General features: G+C 44.8%; 1 protein-coding gene across 3 annotated transcripts in view; it reads right to left on the bottom strand.

The window, feature by feature from the left end:
* Positions 1 to 16,820, bottom strand: part of TDRD7 (tudor domain containing 7) — a 47,038-nt gene that overhangs the window by 5,751 nt on the left and 24,467 nt on the right. For 2 of the 3 annotated variants that reach the window (XM_015428226.1, XM_015428224.1), the window contains exons 8-14: positions 13,064 to 13,253; positions 10,032 to 10,143; positions 6,988 to 7,190; positions 6,739 to 6,873; positions 4,361 to 4,444; positions 3,246 to 3,380; positions 3,026 to 3,136 (exon numbers count right to left, since the gene is read on the bottom strand). In XM_015428226.1, the coding sequence (XP_015283712.1) occupies positions 3,026 to 3,136; positions 3,246 to 3,380; positions 4,361 to 4,444; positions 6,739 to 6,873; positions 6,988 to 7,190; positions 10,032 to 10,143; positions 13,064 to 13,253 (970 nt within the window). The remainder of the gene's footprint in view (positions 1 to 3,025; positions 3,137 to 3,245; positions 3,381 to 4,360; positions 4,445 to 6,738; positions 6,874 to 6,987; positions 7,191 to 10,031; positions 10,144 to 13,063; positions 13,254 to 16,820) is intronic. The other variant, XM_015428225.1, reaches the window with a different exon arrangement.

Raw genomic sequence — 16,820 nt, forward strand, 5'->3', positions numbered from 1 at the left:
CTTAGCTCAGGAAGGATGGCTCCAGAGCAAACTAATTTCTGCGGTATCCAAATCGCTTGCTCACAACTTTAATGCCAGTAGCTCAGAAAGTAGAATTTTTGCTCACAAGACTCCACAGTTTAGAGGGAGCATTGGTCACTGGGGGTAGTTGTGCATTTCCTGCACAGGGGATAGGACTAGATGACCCTGGAGGTCCCTTCCCACTCTTATGATTCTCTGTATCTTCTCTCTACAATAATCAAAGTAACTTAAACTTACTGTTTCACTCAACAAAATGTCAAACAGTCAATTAAGTATAGCAGAAAGGCATAAAGCAACTTATGCCAGCGTAAAATATCCCCAACCCTTCCTGCTAACATCTCCATTTCTAGCGCTTTGGCAAGACCTGGCACGGGTTACAAAACACAGCGAACAACCAATGTTAAACAAAGATTTGTTGCTGACTCTAGCCGGATCTAAAATCTGTTTTTAACACCAGCTTTGTGTACTGCCTTGCTTCTGAAGAGGTAAGGGGCCGAAAAGGAGAGGAGGGAAATGACGGAACTGCTGTCCCTTATCCCACATGCCAAGAGACACGGGGAAAAAGCCCCCAGCAGTCCCTCAGAAGTCAGAATCTGCGTGCAGAAGGAATGATCTTGGAATCAAATAAAGCCTGTCCTCTCCTTTAGCCACTGCCATAAGGAAGTCATCTTTCGTGACCTGGGAGCTCATCTTTCGTGACCTCAGAATCTCTCCCTATTTGTGCTCCTCGCAGTGGTCCATGCCAGCTGTTCCTTCCTACCAGGCGATGCACATCCTTGAAGTTCACCCACTGGCTTTGCCCATCATTGCCCCCATCTTGTGGGACAGGCTGCCAGCAGAGGTGGCAGGGAGCCTTTGCTTGCAGCCTTCAGGAAGGTCCGTAGGGCAGTGCTCTTTCACAGGGCTTTTCTACTGAATTCAGTCTACGGCTGCCGAAAACCGATTTTGACTCTCCCTGGCGGATGTCGCTCGTTTACCGCAGTGTGAGGTATTTCATATGGAACTACACATAGTAGTGCCTTGTCTGTTCTGTGATATTTGCATGGTTTCATCGCAGGTTGAACAAATGCTTCGAAACAGGTGCTTGAAATAATTTTCAGCTTCACAGAAAGTGGGGGGTATGTAATAAAATGAATAAAATTAAGCCGAAGCCAGCCTGTGGGGGCACTTTTAAAGACTAACAAAATTTATTCTGGCATAATTTTTCTGGAGTCTAAAATTCACTCTGACAGATACACAAAGCACAGAGAAATATTGAAATCTGCAAGCAACGGAAAGGCAGGAGTCGGCAGGTGGTACAAAGAGGGGCCAGTCTGAGACGATAAACAAAGAGAAATCCATCTGTTCAGAGCGAGGACAACTTCCAAATGTTGACAGACAGGAACAACAGGATTAACAAAATTGGATTATCCCAATATGTCAGATGAGTGACTGAGGAAGAGGGAGTAGCAGCTCACCCAACACCACGTACAGAATTCATAACAGAGCTGAAATATGATCATGGGACTTTGTGGTCAGTCTCAGCCACTACGCTAGCCCCTACTCATCAGAAAACTATCCCCTTTCTATTGCGCCCCCACCTGCAATTGATATCTGAACCCCAGTTAGAATCCAGTTGTGCCGTACTACACAATTTGAAATAATTTTGTATGGTTGACAATGGGAAAATATGAGATTTGGTCACTTTGGGAAGGGCAGTTTCCTATTTCGGTACTTGAGAGAGGCCTGATGTCTTGAAACACCAGAGGCCTTGTGCCAAACAATCAGACGTTTCAAGATACAAGTCCCAACACTGAGGTGCTCTCTGGCTTCATTTTCATGCCAGGTTTTGCTAACATTTCCCACTTCAAAACAGTATTACAAGGATACAAGAGCAATTTCCTTAAGCACAAAAAAGATTCAGTAGTCCAAAACCAGGAGCTATTGGGGGGGGGGGGGGGGATGCCCCAGTAGGAGTTGCCAGAGATTGTCATGACTTCCAGGCAGGGGCACACACGCACGAGCAGACATGTGCCCACTCACACACACAAAATGCAAAAATACCCCAAAAAGAGCAATGCCAGATCCAACATAGTTTAAAATCAGATCTGTTGCCTACTGTGCTCTTTCAGTGCAGAACAAGATGGACTTCAGCAATACAGAATACCGTCTTAAGAAGACAATGTAAGAACCTGTATCAGAAATAGTCCATGGACATCCATCTGTTACATCATGCTGTGCACCATAATTCCACCCCCCACCAAATACTTCAGTGTTAAATAGGTAACATTAGATTACACTACACAAGGAAAGATGGTGGGTGCAGAAAGGCAGCACCTATCAATGAACACTTTTTCCAGAAAAGAACACACGTGTGTTGTTCGGAGGCGTAGCTCCGCAACCCCAACTTTTACCAACTGTTCTTTTGCACACAGACGCCTTGGAGATCGGCCTTGGGGTCGTTGTCTCTCAAGAGTATGAGGGGGCAAGAATTCCCCATCCTGTTTCTAGGCAGGAAATTACAGGCATCCGAAACGTGATAGTCAACCGGAGAGGGAGGGAGAGGGAGGGAGGGAGGGAGGGAGGGAGCGAGAGAGAGAGAGGGAAAGGGGGGGGCAGGTGCTGGCCATAAAATGGGCTGTGGGAGCCCTCCAATTCTATCTGGTGACCAATTCTTCTGTTTTAGTGATGGACCACACCCCCTTGCAATGGCTTGCCAGTATGAAAGACCACAATAATTGCATCTTACGCCGGTATTTATCTCTTCTCCCTTTTAGGCTCCAGATCTGCTACTGGTCTGGCCGGCAATCTCTTAATGCCAATTGCATGCCCCACCATTTCAAGCACACAAAAAAACCCAAGAAGATGCAAAGGGTGTGTGTGTCTGAGGGCAAACCCCCCCCCCATCCTTGGCAGACCCTGCGGTTGCAGCACAGCCCAACTCACCTCTCTTGGGGTTGGGGAGGCCTCACATCAAGAACACCCTACACCTCTGAACATTAAGCAACATGCTTTTTTGTGTTACCTTAATGCTGCAGTCGGGACAGTTTAACACTGTATCTCTCAGCCAAAGTACAGCATCTGGAGTCCACATCCTAGTATGAAGGGGAAGGTCGGCTAAGCAGCATTTTGTCGCCTAAAAATAATCCAGCAGTTACAATAGGTATACTGAGGTACACAACTGCAGAGCACGTTTGAAGAATCAAGTAGCAGAAGCAGTCCAGAATTACTTGCAAGCATTGTACCTGAGGTGGTATGGCAATGACTTCTCGCAGAAATGTCGGGGGAACCTCTCTCAACTCTGCTACTTTGACAGATGCTACCGTTCCAGTGTCCATAAACTGCACATCAAGAGCCCGACTGCTATGAACACTTGTTATCTGCCCAGAAGAAGTGGGAAGCAGAAATATTGGAATGGCACAATATCAAAATGGCCAGGCTGATACGTTTATACACCCCCGCCTTTCCAGCCACTGAAAACCAAAGCACCTTCCATTGTTCCCATCTCCATTTTATCTTCATGGGACAACCATCTTGTGAGGCATATGGTGGGCTGAGAGAGTGTGACTAGCCCAAGGTCACCCAGCAAGCCTGCAGGGTGGAGTACAGATTCAAACCTTGATCTCCCAGATTCTAGTCTGACACCCAAACCACTACACCATGATGGCCATGACAATTAAGACTGAATTGCCACAGCAAACGTTTAGAATCCTCCCTTATAGCCAGTGCATTAAACATTAGTTAAACCGAGAAGCCATTAAGGGGAACATTCAGAGACTTCAGAAATGTAAACATTTTTAGCATCTCAGACTAGTGGAGTCAACTAGGCATCACCTTGACTATGGGTAAAGAACGCAGAAGCCACCTGGCAAGCTGTTCTGGGGCCAAAATGGAAATCTCTCTGGAGTAAGGGGCTAAAAATCAAAAGCTCGACTTAAGGACTATGTACGGAAATCATTACTGCTGATAAAGGAACTCTACCAAGCATCTCTGTAGCAGCAGTTTTCAGATTCAATTTTTGGCTCTGTTTCTGTTTAATACCTCTTAACACGTTTAACCACTTTTGGTTCAGTGATAATTCATTCCAACACTAAGGGGAATGCTCCATCTTATGGCCACACCCAGATTCTGCAGTGGCAGAAACTGGCCGAAAAAACCCACAGGGGACTTGGGGAGGGGGGTTTAATGCCAAACTGGTGGTAGGGGAGTAGAAACAGGCCACTGAATGATGGAAGTCAGATGCTGTTCTAGAACCAGATAAGCATCCCACCTTAAGACACACTTCCCAAGTTGAATCAAAAGAAGAGTTTAGAACCCTTCAGAAACTGACCTGTTAACCACAACCAATAATGCTTCCTACCTCTACTCGTGCCCATTTTCCTTTAGAGTTAAACAAGCAGATCTTGCCACAGTAAGGTAATGACACCGAGCCTTCTGCTGCCTGCTGGAATAAAGAGTTACAGTCAGACTGAATACACCCAATCCCAACAACCACATGTGCAAGAAGAAATGCACTGTAACTTGCTGGAAGCCAGAAGACCTTTAGTTTCAGTTGCCACCATTTCTCTTTGTAGTCATGGGGGGGGGTCTATCAATAAGAACACCAATGAATTGCCCTTGTGTTCCCACTGTGAAGTGGGAAAAGACTTTTAAAAGATACTGTAAAACAGGAGACCCCGCCCCCCATGTCAAAAGGTTCCCCTGTCCAAACTGCCAAACCAGGACAGGAGTCTTTTAGGGGGGGCTGGCCAAGTGAGACAAACAACCAAAAAAGGCTGAAGTATGAGTCCTCACACCTCAGGGTAGATCTGCCAACAGTCCCCTTCTGCTATCCAGACAGCCAGAGACCAAGGGACGAAGTCTCAGACCCTCCTGGAACTAAAGTCAAGAAAGTCACCCTTGCAAGGTAGGACACCTTCGGCAAGTTTCACAAACAATTACTCTGGCAGGTGTAGCCAATGAGGGCTAATGTGCTGGATTCAGAAGCCTCCTGAATTCAAGAATTTCACAAGAATATAAGTAAAGCGATTTATCTAAAATTGTGCAAAAATAATCAGAACAGAGCAGGGCAGGGAACAGTGAGGATAAAATAACAAAGCTAAAAGTCTGACTGAGCACTTGTAAAAACAATGGTTCGAAGCCCAGGTATTACCCAACAGCAGGCTGAGTCCTTCAAGGCTCCAAACTTCCAAGACAAAATTTCTGGTCAGCAAGACCTCCAAAAAAGACAGTCAAGGCAACACCCAGGCTCATCCAAGCACAGGGCCAAGTCACCCTCCCCTATCTGATATCTTTGGAGCTACCAGGCCTAATGGCATGACTGGCAGCTGGGTTACCTCCCATGTCTCTTATCTACATCTTTGAAACCTCTAGCAACTTCCTATGTTTCGGGGGGGGGGGGGGTTTTCTTTTTTTGTTAGGCCACTTTGCTAGGCCAAAGCCTGAACCAATGTTGAAAATTTGAACAAGAAATTGCATAGGGAAACCAGTTTCTTGACACCCTATGCCTAAGGATGGTTCATGTAAAATTCAAGAAATGAAAGGAAAATAGATTGAGCACTTTTAGTCAGTGTTTGTGGGTGAAGGTATGTGTCATTTCTACATCTAGAACCTTCTCTGTGCCATGAAGTACAGAGAAATCACAACATCTAGAGGATAAGGAATATTTAAGTTTGATATTCACAAGCAAGTTTCCTAAGTGGTGTCCCATGTTGCATTCAATGCAAACAACAGACAACAGGATGTTCGAAGAATAAGCAATTGTTAACCCCTGGGCCCCTGTTTTTCCAATCACGTAGCTTAGCTACTTGGTAAATACTTCCCCTCCTGAATGATACCACCTACGGCATCAACATACATTACATCAATCTAAACCTTGCACAGCATCAAGGCCCCTAAGCCACAGGGATTTTAGCCCCACTTCCATGACCTGCCGAACAAGCCAGGAACAATTGCTATCATTGTACTTGCTAGAAAAGCAATGCTCTGTCAATGGTTCTGGAGGTCATTTTACAGAACCTCATATGCAAGAATGTAACTACCACACAATTTACATAGAACAAGGAGATCAAGGGGTTGGACTGAACAATTTGTGGGTGCAAGGACAGCGCATCTCCCCTTCGTTACCTTGCCCCGCAGCAGTCCTTTCCAGCTTGAGGAAAGCTAGCTCATGAGGTTGCTGGGACTGATGTGACCAAGTAGGTGGGTGGAGGCTGCCCGGAGGAGCAGAAAGGGGATGACGTCAAGGCTCCTCCCTCAACACACCACATGGCTATTAAGTCTTCAACCCCAGGAACTATTTTCCCCAAGGTCAGAGGGGGAGGTGAACAGGGGGGAAATCTGCAGTTGTCAGTGGAAGGTACTGATGGATCACAAGATCCAAGCCAAGGTACATTCTTTTTCTGTGAAATAGGAGGCTGTGTGGCACTTGACCTTACATAAAAATGTTAAAAACTACAGACTTGCGGAAATGTAGACTACTAGAGTCATGCATTGCAAGTAAATCGACTGGGCAGCCAAAATGAGAAGCAGCTGAAGTGAACAAGGTTCACGCACTTTAATAAAGGTGATGGCCAACAAGGAGAGGACAGAGCACTCTAGAATTCCTCATTAGTATGTAAGAGGTTGTTACTTCAGGCTTACAGTCCTGAGAGCTTCTGACTCTAGAGCAGATTAATCTACACACACCTCATCTAACGGCTGAGCACAGTCACTGACTAATGTTAAAAGCCGACTTACCTTGTGGTGGAAATAGCTTTCCAGTTTCTGCAAGCACTCTGAGAGCTTGGTCAGGCCCTTTGATGGCACCTGGCAGTATAAAGTCCCATCTGAACATACATTGGTTACTCGAACATTTGTATAGATCGCATTCATCTACCAAAAACATAAAAAAAGAGATCCTCATGAACGCCTCTGCAATTTTAAGTATCCTCCATCGCTGCTTACCGGATGCCTCCTGAGATCATACAAGCAGATGAGGACGTTTACCTGGAGATGAAGCTCCAGAGATTTGTCACAAAGCACCTTCAGGCAAGTAGCATTAATGTTGACGTCATCATCCCCTGAAGTGTCATAAAGGACAACAAGAGGAATGTCGGTTTTCTCCAGTATCTCAACGGCAAATATTTTGCCACAGGCTTGAGACTCCACCGTTTTCACCAAGACGGGGTCATCGCAGAAGGCCTCCATCCCTAAACAGAACAGCAGACAACAAAAACAACAAGAAAAGAGTACAGATGTTATGGCTATTGCGGGGAAAAGGAGGGGGGGTGTCTTGTGTACAAATGTCTGCTTGGATTGTCATTACTCTGAAGCCAGGATCAGAAAGGTAAGACCAGTCACACACACTCTCAGCCTGAACTCACAGGGTTATTGTAAGGATAAAAATGAGAGGATTGGAGAACAATGTAAACTGTTTTGGGTTCTCCCTGGAAACAAAGTAAATAAATGAACAATGTATGAAACTGTATAGAAATATTGCTTTCTAAATGTCTCCTGCATTCTCCTGTGATATCTTTCTGATAACAGGCTATGCCTTGTTTCCTGTTACAAGCCAAATGGTGGGCCCCATGGCCTCAATTGTATGCCATAAACCCACATTCTTCATACTTCCATGCTGGAAGCTAGGCCAGCGTGCAAAAAGTCACGTAGCCGTAGCCGATGGGAAGACTGGAGTTTGGGGTCACCTGACTGCAGAGGGAGTCTCCAGACGTCCAGCCTATCCCCACTTGCACCCATGACAACCAAGAATTGCCCACCCCCCCTGCCCACTCGCAGTTGGCCGCCTGGCCACAGCTGATTGTGACTGGAATGGGCCAATAACTGGTCATTCCCAATGGGAGAGAGTTCTGTTCTCTCTGCTGCTCTTGTGTTCTTGTTCCTGCTCATGAGCTCTCTGCTCTGTGCTTGTTTATTGCACCTGGAAATGCTGTCCTGCCATGCGGTCTGTTGGAGAACAAAGAACTGCTTTGGGACTTAAAGCACATGGAGTGCAACAATGGGATTTCCCTTCAAAATCCCTTGGACTATTTGGACTGTAGATATTCCTGACATGGTAAATATGAAGCATTATGTTTAGTTAAGGCAAACTGCCTTAGGCTTGTTGTTTTGAAATCTTTTGTAGTCTATTTGCAAGACTCTGACTTGAATAAAAACTTATTCTTGTTTCTAACTTGTCTTTCAAGCCAATTAGGGCCCTCATAGTGGTGGACGGTTACAAGATTAAAACAACTAAAAGAAAAAAGGCTTCACCTGCTGGCAGAAGATAACAGAGGAGGACAGACGTGTCTGCCTGGGGGGAGAGAAGTCAGAGTTTTGGTGCCACAATGGGGTGTACCTGAAGCAAGTCCCCCAAAGACGAACAGGTATGTTCATATGGAAGTAGGGGGTCCTTAAGGTATGCTGGTCCCAAGCTGTACAACAGAGTTTTAAGGGATAATACCAGCGATGGATTGGCAACTTCCATTTGTTGGCCAGTTCCTGACTCTCACTCCTTTTCATCTACCCAATGCATACTGAACACTTTTCTTGGGTCTAACACAAACAGGGCTGAGCATGCTGCAATCCTGCAGGAGCACACAGAAAAGACCATGTATAAGACGGAATAGAAAGACAGCCTTAAGGCACTGAGGACAAATTCGAACTCAAATCAGATACTGAGCACGTCCCCCTATTATTTTCTTCAGCTTATCTTGCAGTTCTAAGTCTGCAAGAAAGGGATGCCCCATTGCTGTCCTATGTCATTCTGGCTTACAAGAGGCTATAAGTTTTTACGTGCAGCTCCAAGTAAGGGCACGCAACCAGAGTGGGGAGTGGAGACGAGACAGGTAGAGTCTGATGATGCATCATTATATAGTACAAGTATAGCCCTGCAATAATTGCAGGAGGGGATTCAGATTCTCTTCCTCCCTCCTTGCCTGGCCCACATCCAACACAACTTCCAGGCACACATCTCTGCATTTAAACCCCCAAGTGCGGCTCCCCAGAGCCACTGCAGCCAACCACTAAAGGCAAGTGCTTTACTTGGGGGGGGATTTAAACCCCCTGTGAATTCTTTTGAAACGGTCAGATTTTTCTGCAAACTTGTAGAGTTCCCCCAAATTTGCTAGAGAATCTGTTTAGATGCCATGTGGCCCTGAACTGTGGATTTAACTATCCGAGGATGGGGCCACATGTCACTAATAATATGCAGACAAGTGGGGCACCCACGATAATCGTGATAAAATTGTGATAATCGCCTTTACTTTTCAGGGGATTAAAACCCCCTGTGTATTTTTTTGGGACATTTCAGATTTTTCTGTACACCTGGTGAGTCCTCGAAGTGTATAGAAAAATCTGTTTACCCTCTACATGGCACTGATCTGGGGATGGGGACACAGTTGGCTGTTAGAATATAAGATGTTGCTACATTTTTACTGCAAAATACAATTTGTGAGAAAATCCAGTTACAGGGACATCAACTGCTGCTATAGAGCGCTTTCTACAATTTTCTTAAAGCAACCACATTGGATTGCAAACTGGCCTCCAAAGATATAGAAGTCCCAGAAATTGTGAAGTCCCAGGGGGAAAACCTCTCAGAAAAATTAGGGGGGAAACTGAAATACATGCAATTCTGGTTTTCCTATAAAACTTATTACACTGCTTTCAACATAAAATGCATCATTTCTAACTTAATTAGCACATAAAACATCATTGATTTGCATATTTGTGAAGGTATAAATGATTCAATTTTCTATAAGAAAAACTGCAAATATATCCAAGACTAAAATGAGTGAGAGGGATCTGCAAACTGCTGTATGCCAGTCATCTTAGCACATTTCATTCATTCCATATGCATGTGTTGTGCCTCCCCCCCCCCCCCCGGGTGATATTCCAAATGTCTATTTTAACACTGCAAAAATCCAAAAAGTCCTTGAGAGAAAAGCCTGCACCTCCGATTCTTTCTTTGTTTCTTTCCAGACCTTCACAGCTCTAACACCACCCCAATATGAGATCACTGAACAAAAAAGATCATTTGCACATATTTATCTTACCTGCCAGTTTACATTTCGAAGCCTGGAAAGGCAGCGAATAGAACTGCTTCACTAGTCTGTACACTTTGGTATTTTCGATGCTTTCATTGAAGCCATAATCAACATAGCACACCTAGTAATGCAAGAGAAACAAGATCATTAAACACTAGAGGGCTCACACCAAGGTTTGATCCAGATGCAATTCTTCATCAGTGCAACGATGAAGTCCTGTCCTCTATAGTCTTAATGACTTACACACAGACCTCTCTAAAACACCTTACAGAAGATAATTAAATACAATCACAATAATTAACAATGGTAACAGTAGACAAAACACAAATGCAGTGGGTAATTAAAGTACAACCAGACAAAACCCAAGGCATAACCTAAAGCACATGATAACAAACAGGTCCACCAAAGGAGGTCCTTCCTGAGATGCTGACTGACGCTGACTCAGATGTGCTTTCAGAGGGCTGAGGGGTGACATGATCGAGGTTTATAAGATTATGCATGGGATAGAGCAGGCAGAGAAAGAAGTACTTTTCTCCCTTTCTCACAGTACAAGAACTCGTGGGCACTCAATGAAATTGCTGAGCAGTCGGGTTAGAACAGATAAAAGGAAGTCTTCACCCAAAGAGTGATTAACACATGGAATTCACTGCCACAGGAGGTGGTGGCGGCTACAAGCATGGATGTCTTCAAGAGGGATTTAGATAAGCATATGGAGCAGAGGTCCATCAGTGGCTATTAGCCACAAGGTATAGATCGGAACTCTCAGTGTGGGGCAAGTGATGCACTGTATTCTTGGTGCTTGGGGGGGGGGTCAACAGTGGGAGGGCTTCTAGTGTCCTGGCCCCACTGATGGACCTCCTGATGGCACCTGGTATTTTTGGCCACTGTGTGATAGTGTTGGACTGGATGGGCCATTGGCCTGATCCAACACTGGCTTCTCTTATGTTCTTATCAGCCTGTTCCTCCTTGGGGATTTCTTCCTTAGGGTCAGAAAGCTGTAGGATTTTAAAAGCTTTATGTAAGAGAGCAGGAAGCGTCTTGTGAGGAAAAAAAGGCAGTGAGCTGGCTCACTCTGTTGAGGGACTAAATCCTCAGACAACTGGCCTTCCTCTTTATCCAGAGCTGCATCAGAATCCTCAGAACCTAAGGGGGAATCCCTGTCTTTAGATCTGTAGTCTGAGAAATCTGAATAATTGCTCCTAATGGGGAAGGTGCTTTGTTGGCCAAGAGGAACACTGGCGTTTTTCTGTATCTAGAGGCCTTGAAGTAGCTAATTTTTTTGCAGGTGTTTGACTGGAAAGGGAGGGGTGAGCTTTTCCGGGAGGGTAAATAAACCCTTTTTTCCTGCTCTAACTGATGAGTCCAGTGACACTTTTAAGGCCAACAAAGTTTTATTCAAGGCATAAGCTTTTGTGTGCAAGCACAGTTCTTCAGATACACAAAAGCTCATACCATGAATAAAACTTTGTTGGGTCTTAAAAGTGCCACTTCTGCTGCTTCGAAACAACACGTCTGCCCAACGGAATCTGATTGGAGGCAACTTATTCTAGCTATTCCTGGAAGCCTGGTGGGACAACAAAGGGCTGTCTCCCCTCCTGCCCCCCCCCCGGGGAGCTACTGTCTCCCTTCGACTCACCACTCCCACAGCCTGCAGAAGGCTGCATTGAGCAGGCCTGATGGGCCGATACAGGCCTTCCTGGCTGATCAGAAGAGGAAGCAATTTTGGTGCCAAAAATCAAGCCTGCTTCTTCATGATCCAATATAGAAAGAAAGAGAGCTCAGCTCTCTTTCTTTCTATATTGATTTCAGCTGGGAAGTCTCTTTGTATTTATTCTGATCCTCTTCATGATCCAAGCCAGGCAATTCGCTGCCTATGGCTCTCTCCAGGAGCACTGCTGAGGCGGAACAGCTGGGCAAGCGGGTTTGCAGGGATTTCTTACTCTGCTGCCTGGGGATCACCTCCCCCAACTCTCCCTCAGAGGAGGTCCCATGGTCGGAGATCTCAGCTCCAAACATCGTGGTGACTGAAGCGGTGAGCAAAAGACAAACAGCCTTGGAGAAGACAAGGCCAGAAGAACAAATAAAGTTTGTTTGGTTTTTAAACACAGGGAAAGGCACACAGAAAGGCACACACATGGAAAGAGAGGAACGAAGTGCAACCAAAGGAGTTCCTTAAAGGAAAAATCTCAGTTCTCTAAATCCACTACTCTCGCAGGAGGAGGCAGGAAAAAGACTCCTCCCCCTGGAGATGGAGAGTGCAATCAATTTCCTGCCTCCAGGGATTGTGGGAAGAGGAAACCAGGTGTATTAGAGTGTCCTCTTCCCCTTGAGAAGGAACAGATGGACTTGGAATAGAAAAACTTCAGAGTTATGGAGCCATGACAAAGGAGGCCCTGTCTCTATTATTTGACTCAACTCTGAAGCTGGAGAGACCCCAAGAAGGACCACTAAAGATTCACATGAAACTACCTTATACAGAATCAGACCTTTGGTCCATCAGTCAGTACTGACTACTCAGACTGTAGTGGCTCTCCATGGTCTCAGGTGGAGGTCTACCTGATCCTTTCAACTGGAGATGCTGGGGATTGAATCTAGGACCTTCCACATGCCAAGCAAAGGCTCTACCACTGAGCCACGGTCCCTCCCCACTGACTTGGGATGAAAAGGTTCCTACCAGAGGAAGTTTTGCAGATGGCCTGAACCCAAGCCCTTCATGGTTGTAGCTGGAAGCAGAAGAGAGATATGCAGACACGAAGCTGGATAGAAAAGCTCGGCACACACTACTTCTGATCAGTCCCCTATCTGTCGGATGGCAACTGTTACCAACGAAAGACCACTGCCTTGGGCTACAGTTATGAAAGTCCTAAAGTTAAGATTTATGAAGCATCGACACACTATCTGCAAGAGGTAAAGAGCTGCAGTTCTTAGTCTGTCATGGCAGAAGTAACTGCCCTACTGCAAATACTTATGCAGACAAGTCACGGGGGCTAGCACCTGATTTTTACTGTGTTGTCTTTAATAAAGAAATAGGGCACACTCGCCTTTATTCTATTGCCTTCGACTGCAATTATCTTTGCCCGCAGCCAAGCATCTTCTACTGCAGGAACAGCAACGAGCTGACCAACTTTAAGTGACTGTATAGGAAGAACTGAGGAGTTCTGCTGGCTGTAGTAATCCTTCATCTCATCTTCCATTAATTCCTGGGCAGCAGAATATTCCTTGCCTACGTACCTATGGAATTCCAGGTTGAAATCAAAATCAGTCAAGACAGGAACACTGAAAAACAATAGTAACTTGGCAAACCAGCAGATAAACCATCTTTTCTGAAAGAGGCAACAGAAGTGGATTAGCAAAGCCAAAGAATTATTCCTGTTAACTGCCCCCAAAGCAAATAGGCCATGGATTGGATCCAGCAGATGATTTCCGTGGGTGCTAGAGTCTTTGTGCAAACAGAAGCAAAAGAAAGATCTTGATCACAGCTTGTACAACATTAAGCTTATTTATCCCACAGCAATTCCAGTTGCACAGCACACTGTGCAAACAATTACTAAGACTGGCAGGCACTGCAGTATATCTAGTGCTACTAGCTGCAAAGGGGAAGTGTGCTAAGTGTTTCTGTTCACACACCGCTGGATCCAATCCACAGCTAATTAATTTGGACTGCATTATATGAAAGTCTTCAACAAAGTCACTAGTTGGGTGATCCTCTTTCTGCATGTATTCATGTAGACACTGTCTTTTGGTTTATGGATTTCGATATATATGTAAAAGAACTCTCTAAAGGTAAAGGTTTCCCTTGCTCGAAAGCCAGTCGAATCCGACTCTAGGGTTGCAGTGCTCATCTCTGTTTCCAAGCTACTGTCTGAAGACGTTTCCTGGAGTGCAAAAGAGCTCTTTTTATACAAGAATCCATACAACAGGGTCCGCTCAAACAATAAGAGCTGACACAATAGGGTATTCGCCCTGTCTCCCTGGAATCATGGCCTCATAGTATGGTCTTCAGTAAGTGACTCATTTCCAACTCCATTTGCCGCCATAGTCTGTAACATGACGATATTGCTCTCCTTTATAAGCTTGTCACAAGGACCAACAATATTGTGAAAAGTTTTACTGAAGCCGCTAAAGAGCTACATAAGCATTAATCATTATATCTAAACACAGTAGAAATCTCTCAACAGACTCTGATCTCTAAGGAAGCAATTCAAACTAGGGGTATGCAAAAAAAAAAAAATCTCACCCCCCCCCCCAATTCCAGTATATTGAACCTGAAAAATATCGGTATTGCCAGATATTCCCAAATACCAGTATTAGTATTTTACTGGTATTCAGGTAAATATTTGGAAAACCCAAATTTATTCGGTTCCATTATACCCTATGGGGACCGTTCCATAGGGTATAATGGAGAATTTCACTTGCCAAGTTGTACTGCTGCGGCGCAACTTGGCAACTGAAATGATCTAAACTCTAAATGCCTTCCCTTCCCTCCCGGAGTTGTGCTGCAGCTGTGGTGCGACTCTGCAAGGGAATGGAAGCTACCCCACGACTCTGTGAGTGAAGCGAAGCTATGGTGCGACTCCGCATGTGAAGGGAAGTGATTGAAAGTTTAAATGCCTTCCCTTCCCACCCAGAGTTGCACTGGAGCTGAGGCATGACTCCAGGAGGGAAGGGAAGGCATTTAAACTTTAAATACCTTCTGAATTTGCATAGTCACGCCGAAGCAGTGGCAGGATCCAGCAAGTAGCTGCGCCCGAATAAAAGCCAAATACCAGCTTTTATTCAAGTGAGGTTACTTCGGTAGCCAAGTACAGATCTCTGATCCGTATTCTGCTGAATAAATACACAGAAAATACTGATAAGGTATTTTTCAGGTATTTATTTGGCTCAGTATATACTGAGCGCACACTCCCAATTCAAACTCATTTAACTCATGTTTAACTTCACCCTCTTCCTGCACAGATTAACTAGATGCTGCAGCAGTGAAATCCCAAAATAGTGCAGAGAATTTTGGATTAGGATCTCTCCACTCTGGCAGGAGTCTACTAGCTTTATGGACATTTCTTTTTAGACAAAACTAGAACCTTAGACTTACACAGACCTTTATTGGCAGGTTACAGGGAGAAGTCCTGCGTGTGAGCCAATGTGTTCTATGTGTACCAAGCAGGACTCCATACTACAGAGCTCTTAGCAGTTAAGGCATCCATGTAACATGGCCATGCATATGCACTCTTGCACAAGGACAGAAGTGCTATTCTGGCTAGCTTGATGGAGACCTGAAGTCTCAGGATTGTCTACAACAATCCCAACTTCTGCAAAGAACCTGAAACTGAGCATGAAACTATACACACAACAAAACCAAGGAGCAAATATGAGTAAACGGTCACTGATGGATTCATATTTTCCACACTTTTGCCTGCACCCATTTCCACAACTGGCAAAAACCAAAATGTACTTGGATACTTCAGGGTGAAGCAGCTTTACTATCAATGCAGGGAATTGAGGAAATGAATTCTTCTATACATTTAAATTTCATAAACACATCAAACAGTACAATTGCACATGCTACGTTTTGCAAGTATATTTTGTTATTTTAAAAGTAGTAAGAGTGCATTTAGGTTTGATGGGAGTACAGCATGCACTTCATTTTCCCTCAAGGTTTTCATTTTCCTCCAAAAATGATATCGCTCTTCCCTTCAACCCACCCAACCGCCACATTTTCTATTTTCTGCCCTTACAGACATGTGGTGTTAATGTGTGTTGGTTTAAGAGAACTCACTGCTGGGGAAGGAGGCATATATAAGCCAGGATGTAGGAAGTGGGAATAGCGTGAAGATGCAGAGAGGTATTGTTTAAACTATTTTACCTTGTTGACACTTGTTAAATAAATGGATCCTTAAACTTGAAACTGATGCTTTACTAAGATGTTATCAGTCTTGGATTCCACACATATTGTAAGAAAACATCATAGGCTGAACCTTTGGGAAACTACAGAACAGCAGTTCATCCCAGAGGCAAGTTTTGCCCTGTAGAAATCTCTTTATCTCCCAGGTGGAAGTCAACCCCCTATCTCTTTGCAACACCCTTCACCACTGAGCTGCCAGCCTGTCACGTGTTCTCCTCATGTCTTTCCTTTATTATACATGTAGCTCCAGACACTGTTCCACTTGCAAAAATGCTTGTTCCCATTGCACACCCCCACCCAATACAGACCGTTGTGTAAGGGCACTGTCTGCATGGAAGCACTGCTACCACTATACAGTTTTGAACCCTTCTTCTAGGAAGTCTGTAAACAAAGAAACGCCTTCTCACCAGGAGCAAGCTTCTGAAACCCACAGGCAGGACTATTCCTGGGAATCTGCCTGCACACTTTACCTGAGCCATAAACAGGCTCTGCTGTTGTGCTGACGTTTATGCTATACCCAATGCTGATTACATCTTCCCTGCACGGCTGCCATTAGGATAGTGAGCGACGTGGTAATTGGTGGGCAACAATGGAGCACCCAGGATTCTGCCACAATCAGCTATGGCCATGTTAGCTCTTGTTTCTACTACCAGTTTCTACTACTGCAAGGAGAGCAGAGGATTTCAGCTAGATATGGCAGCAGAGCTTCTGGTGTTACGGTGGATATTCTACCTGAACCATGAGAATGTTACACAAGATAATCCAATCAAGAGAACCTACTTTCATCTCTGCCTTTCAACTCTTTTCTTTTTGTCTGTTCCACCCAAGCAGATTGTCAGAGTGTACTGCAGGCTGTGGTGGTTTCAGACGAAATAAACTACAAATAAGTTGGAAGAGAC

Source organism: Gekko japonicus, unplaced genomic scaffold, assembly GCF_001447785.1.
Source record: "Gekko japonicus isolate JY-2015 unplaced genomic scaffold, Gekko_japonicus_V1.1 scaffold1907, whole genome shotgun sequence".
Classification (NCBI taxonomy): Eukaryota; Metazoa; Chordata; class Lepidosauria; order Squamata; family Gekkonidae; genus Gekko; species Gekko japonicus.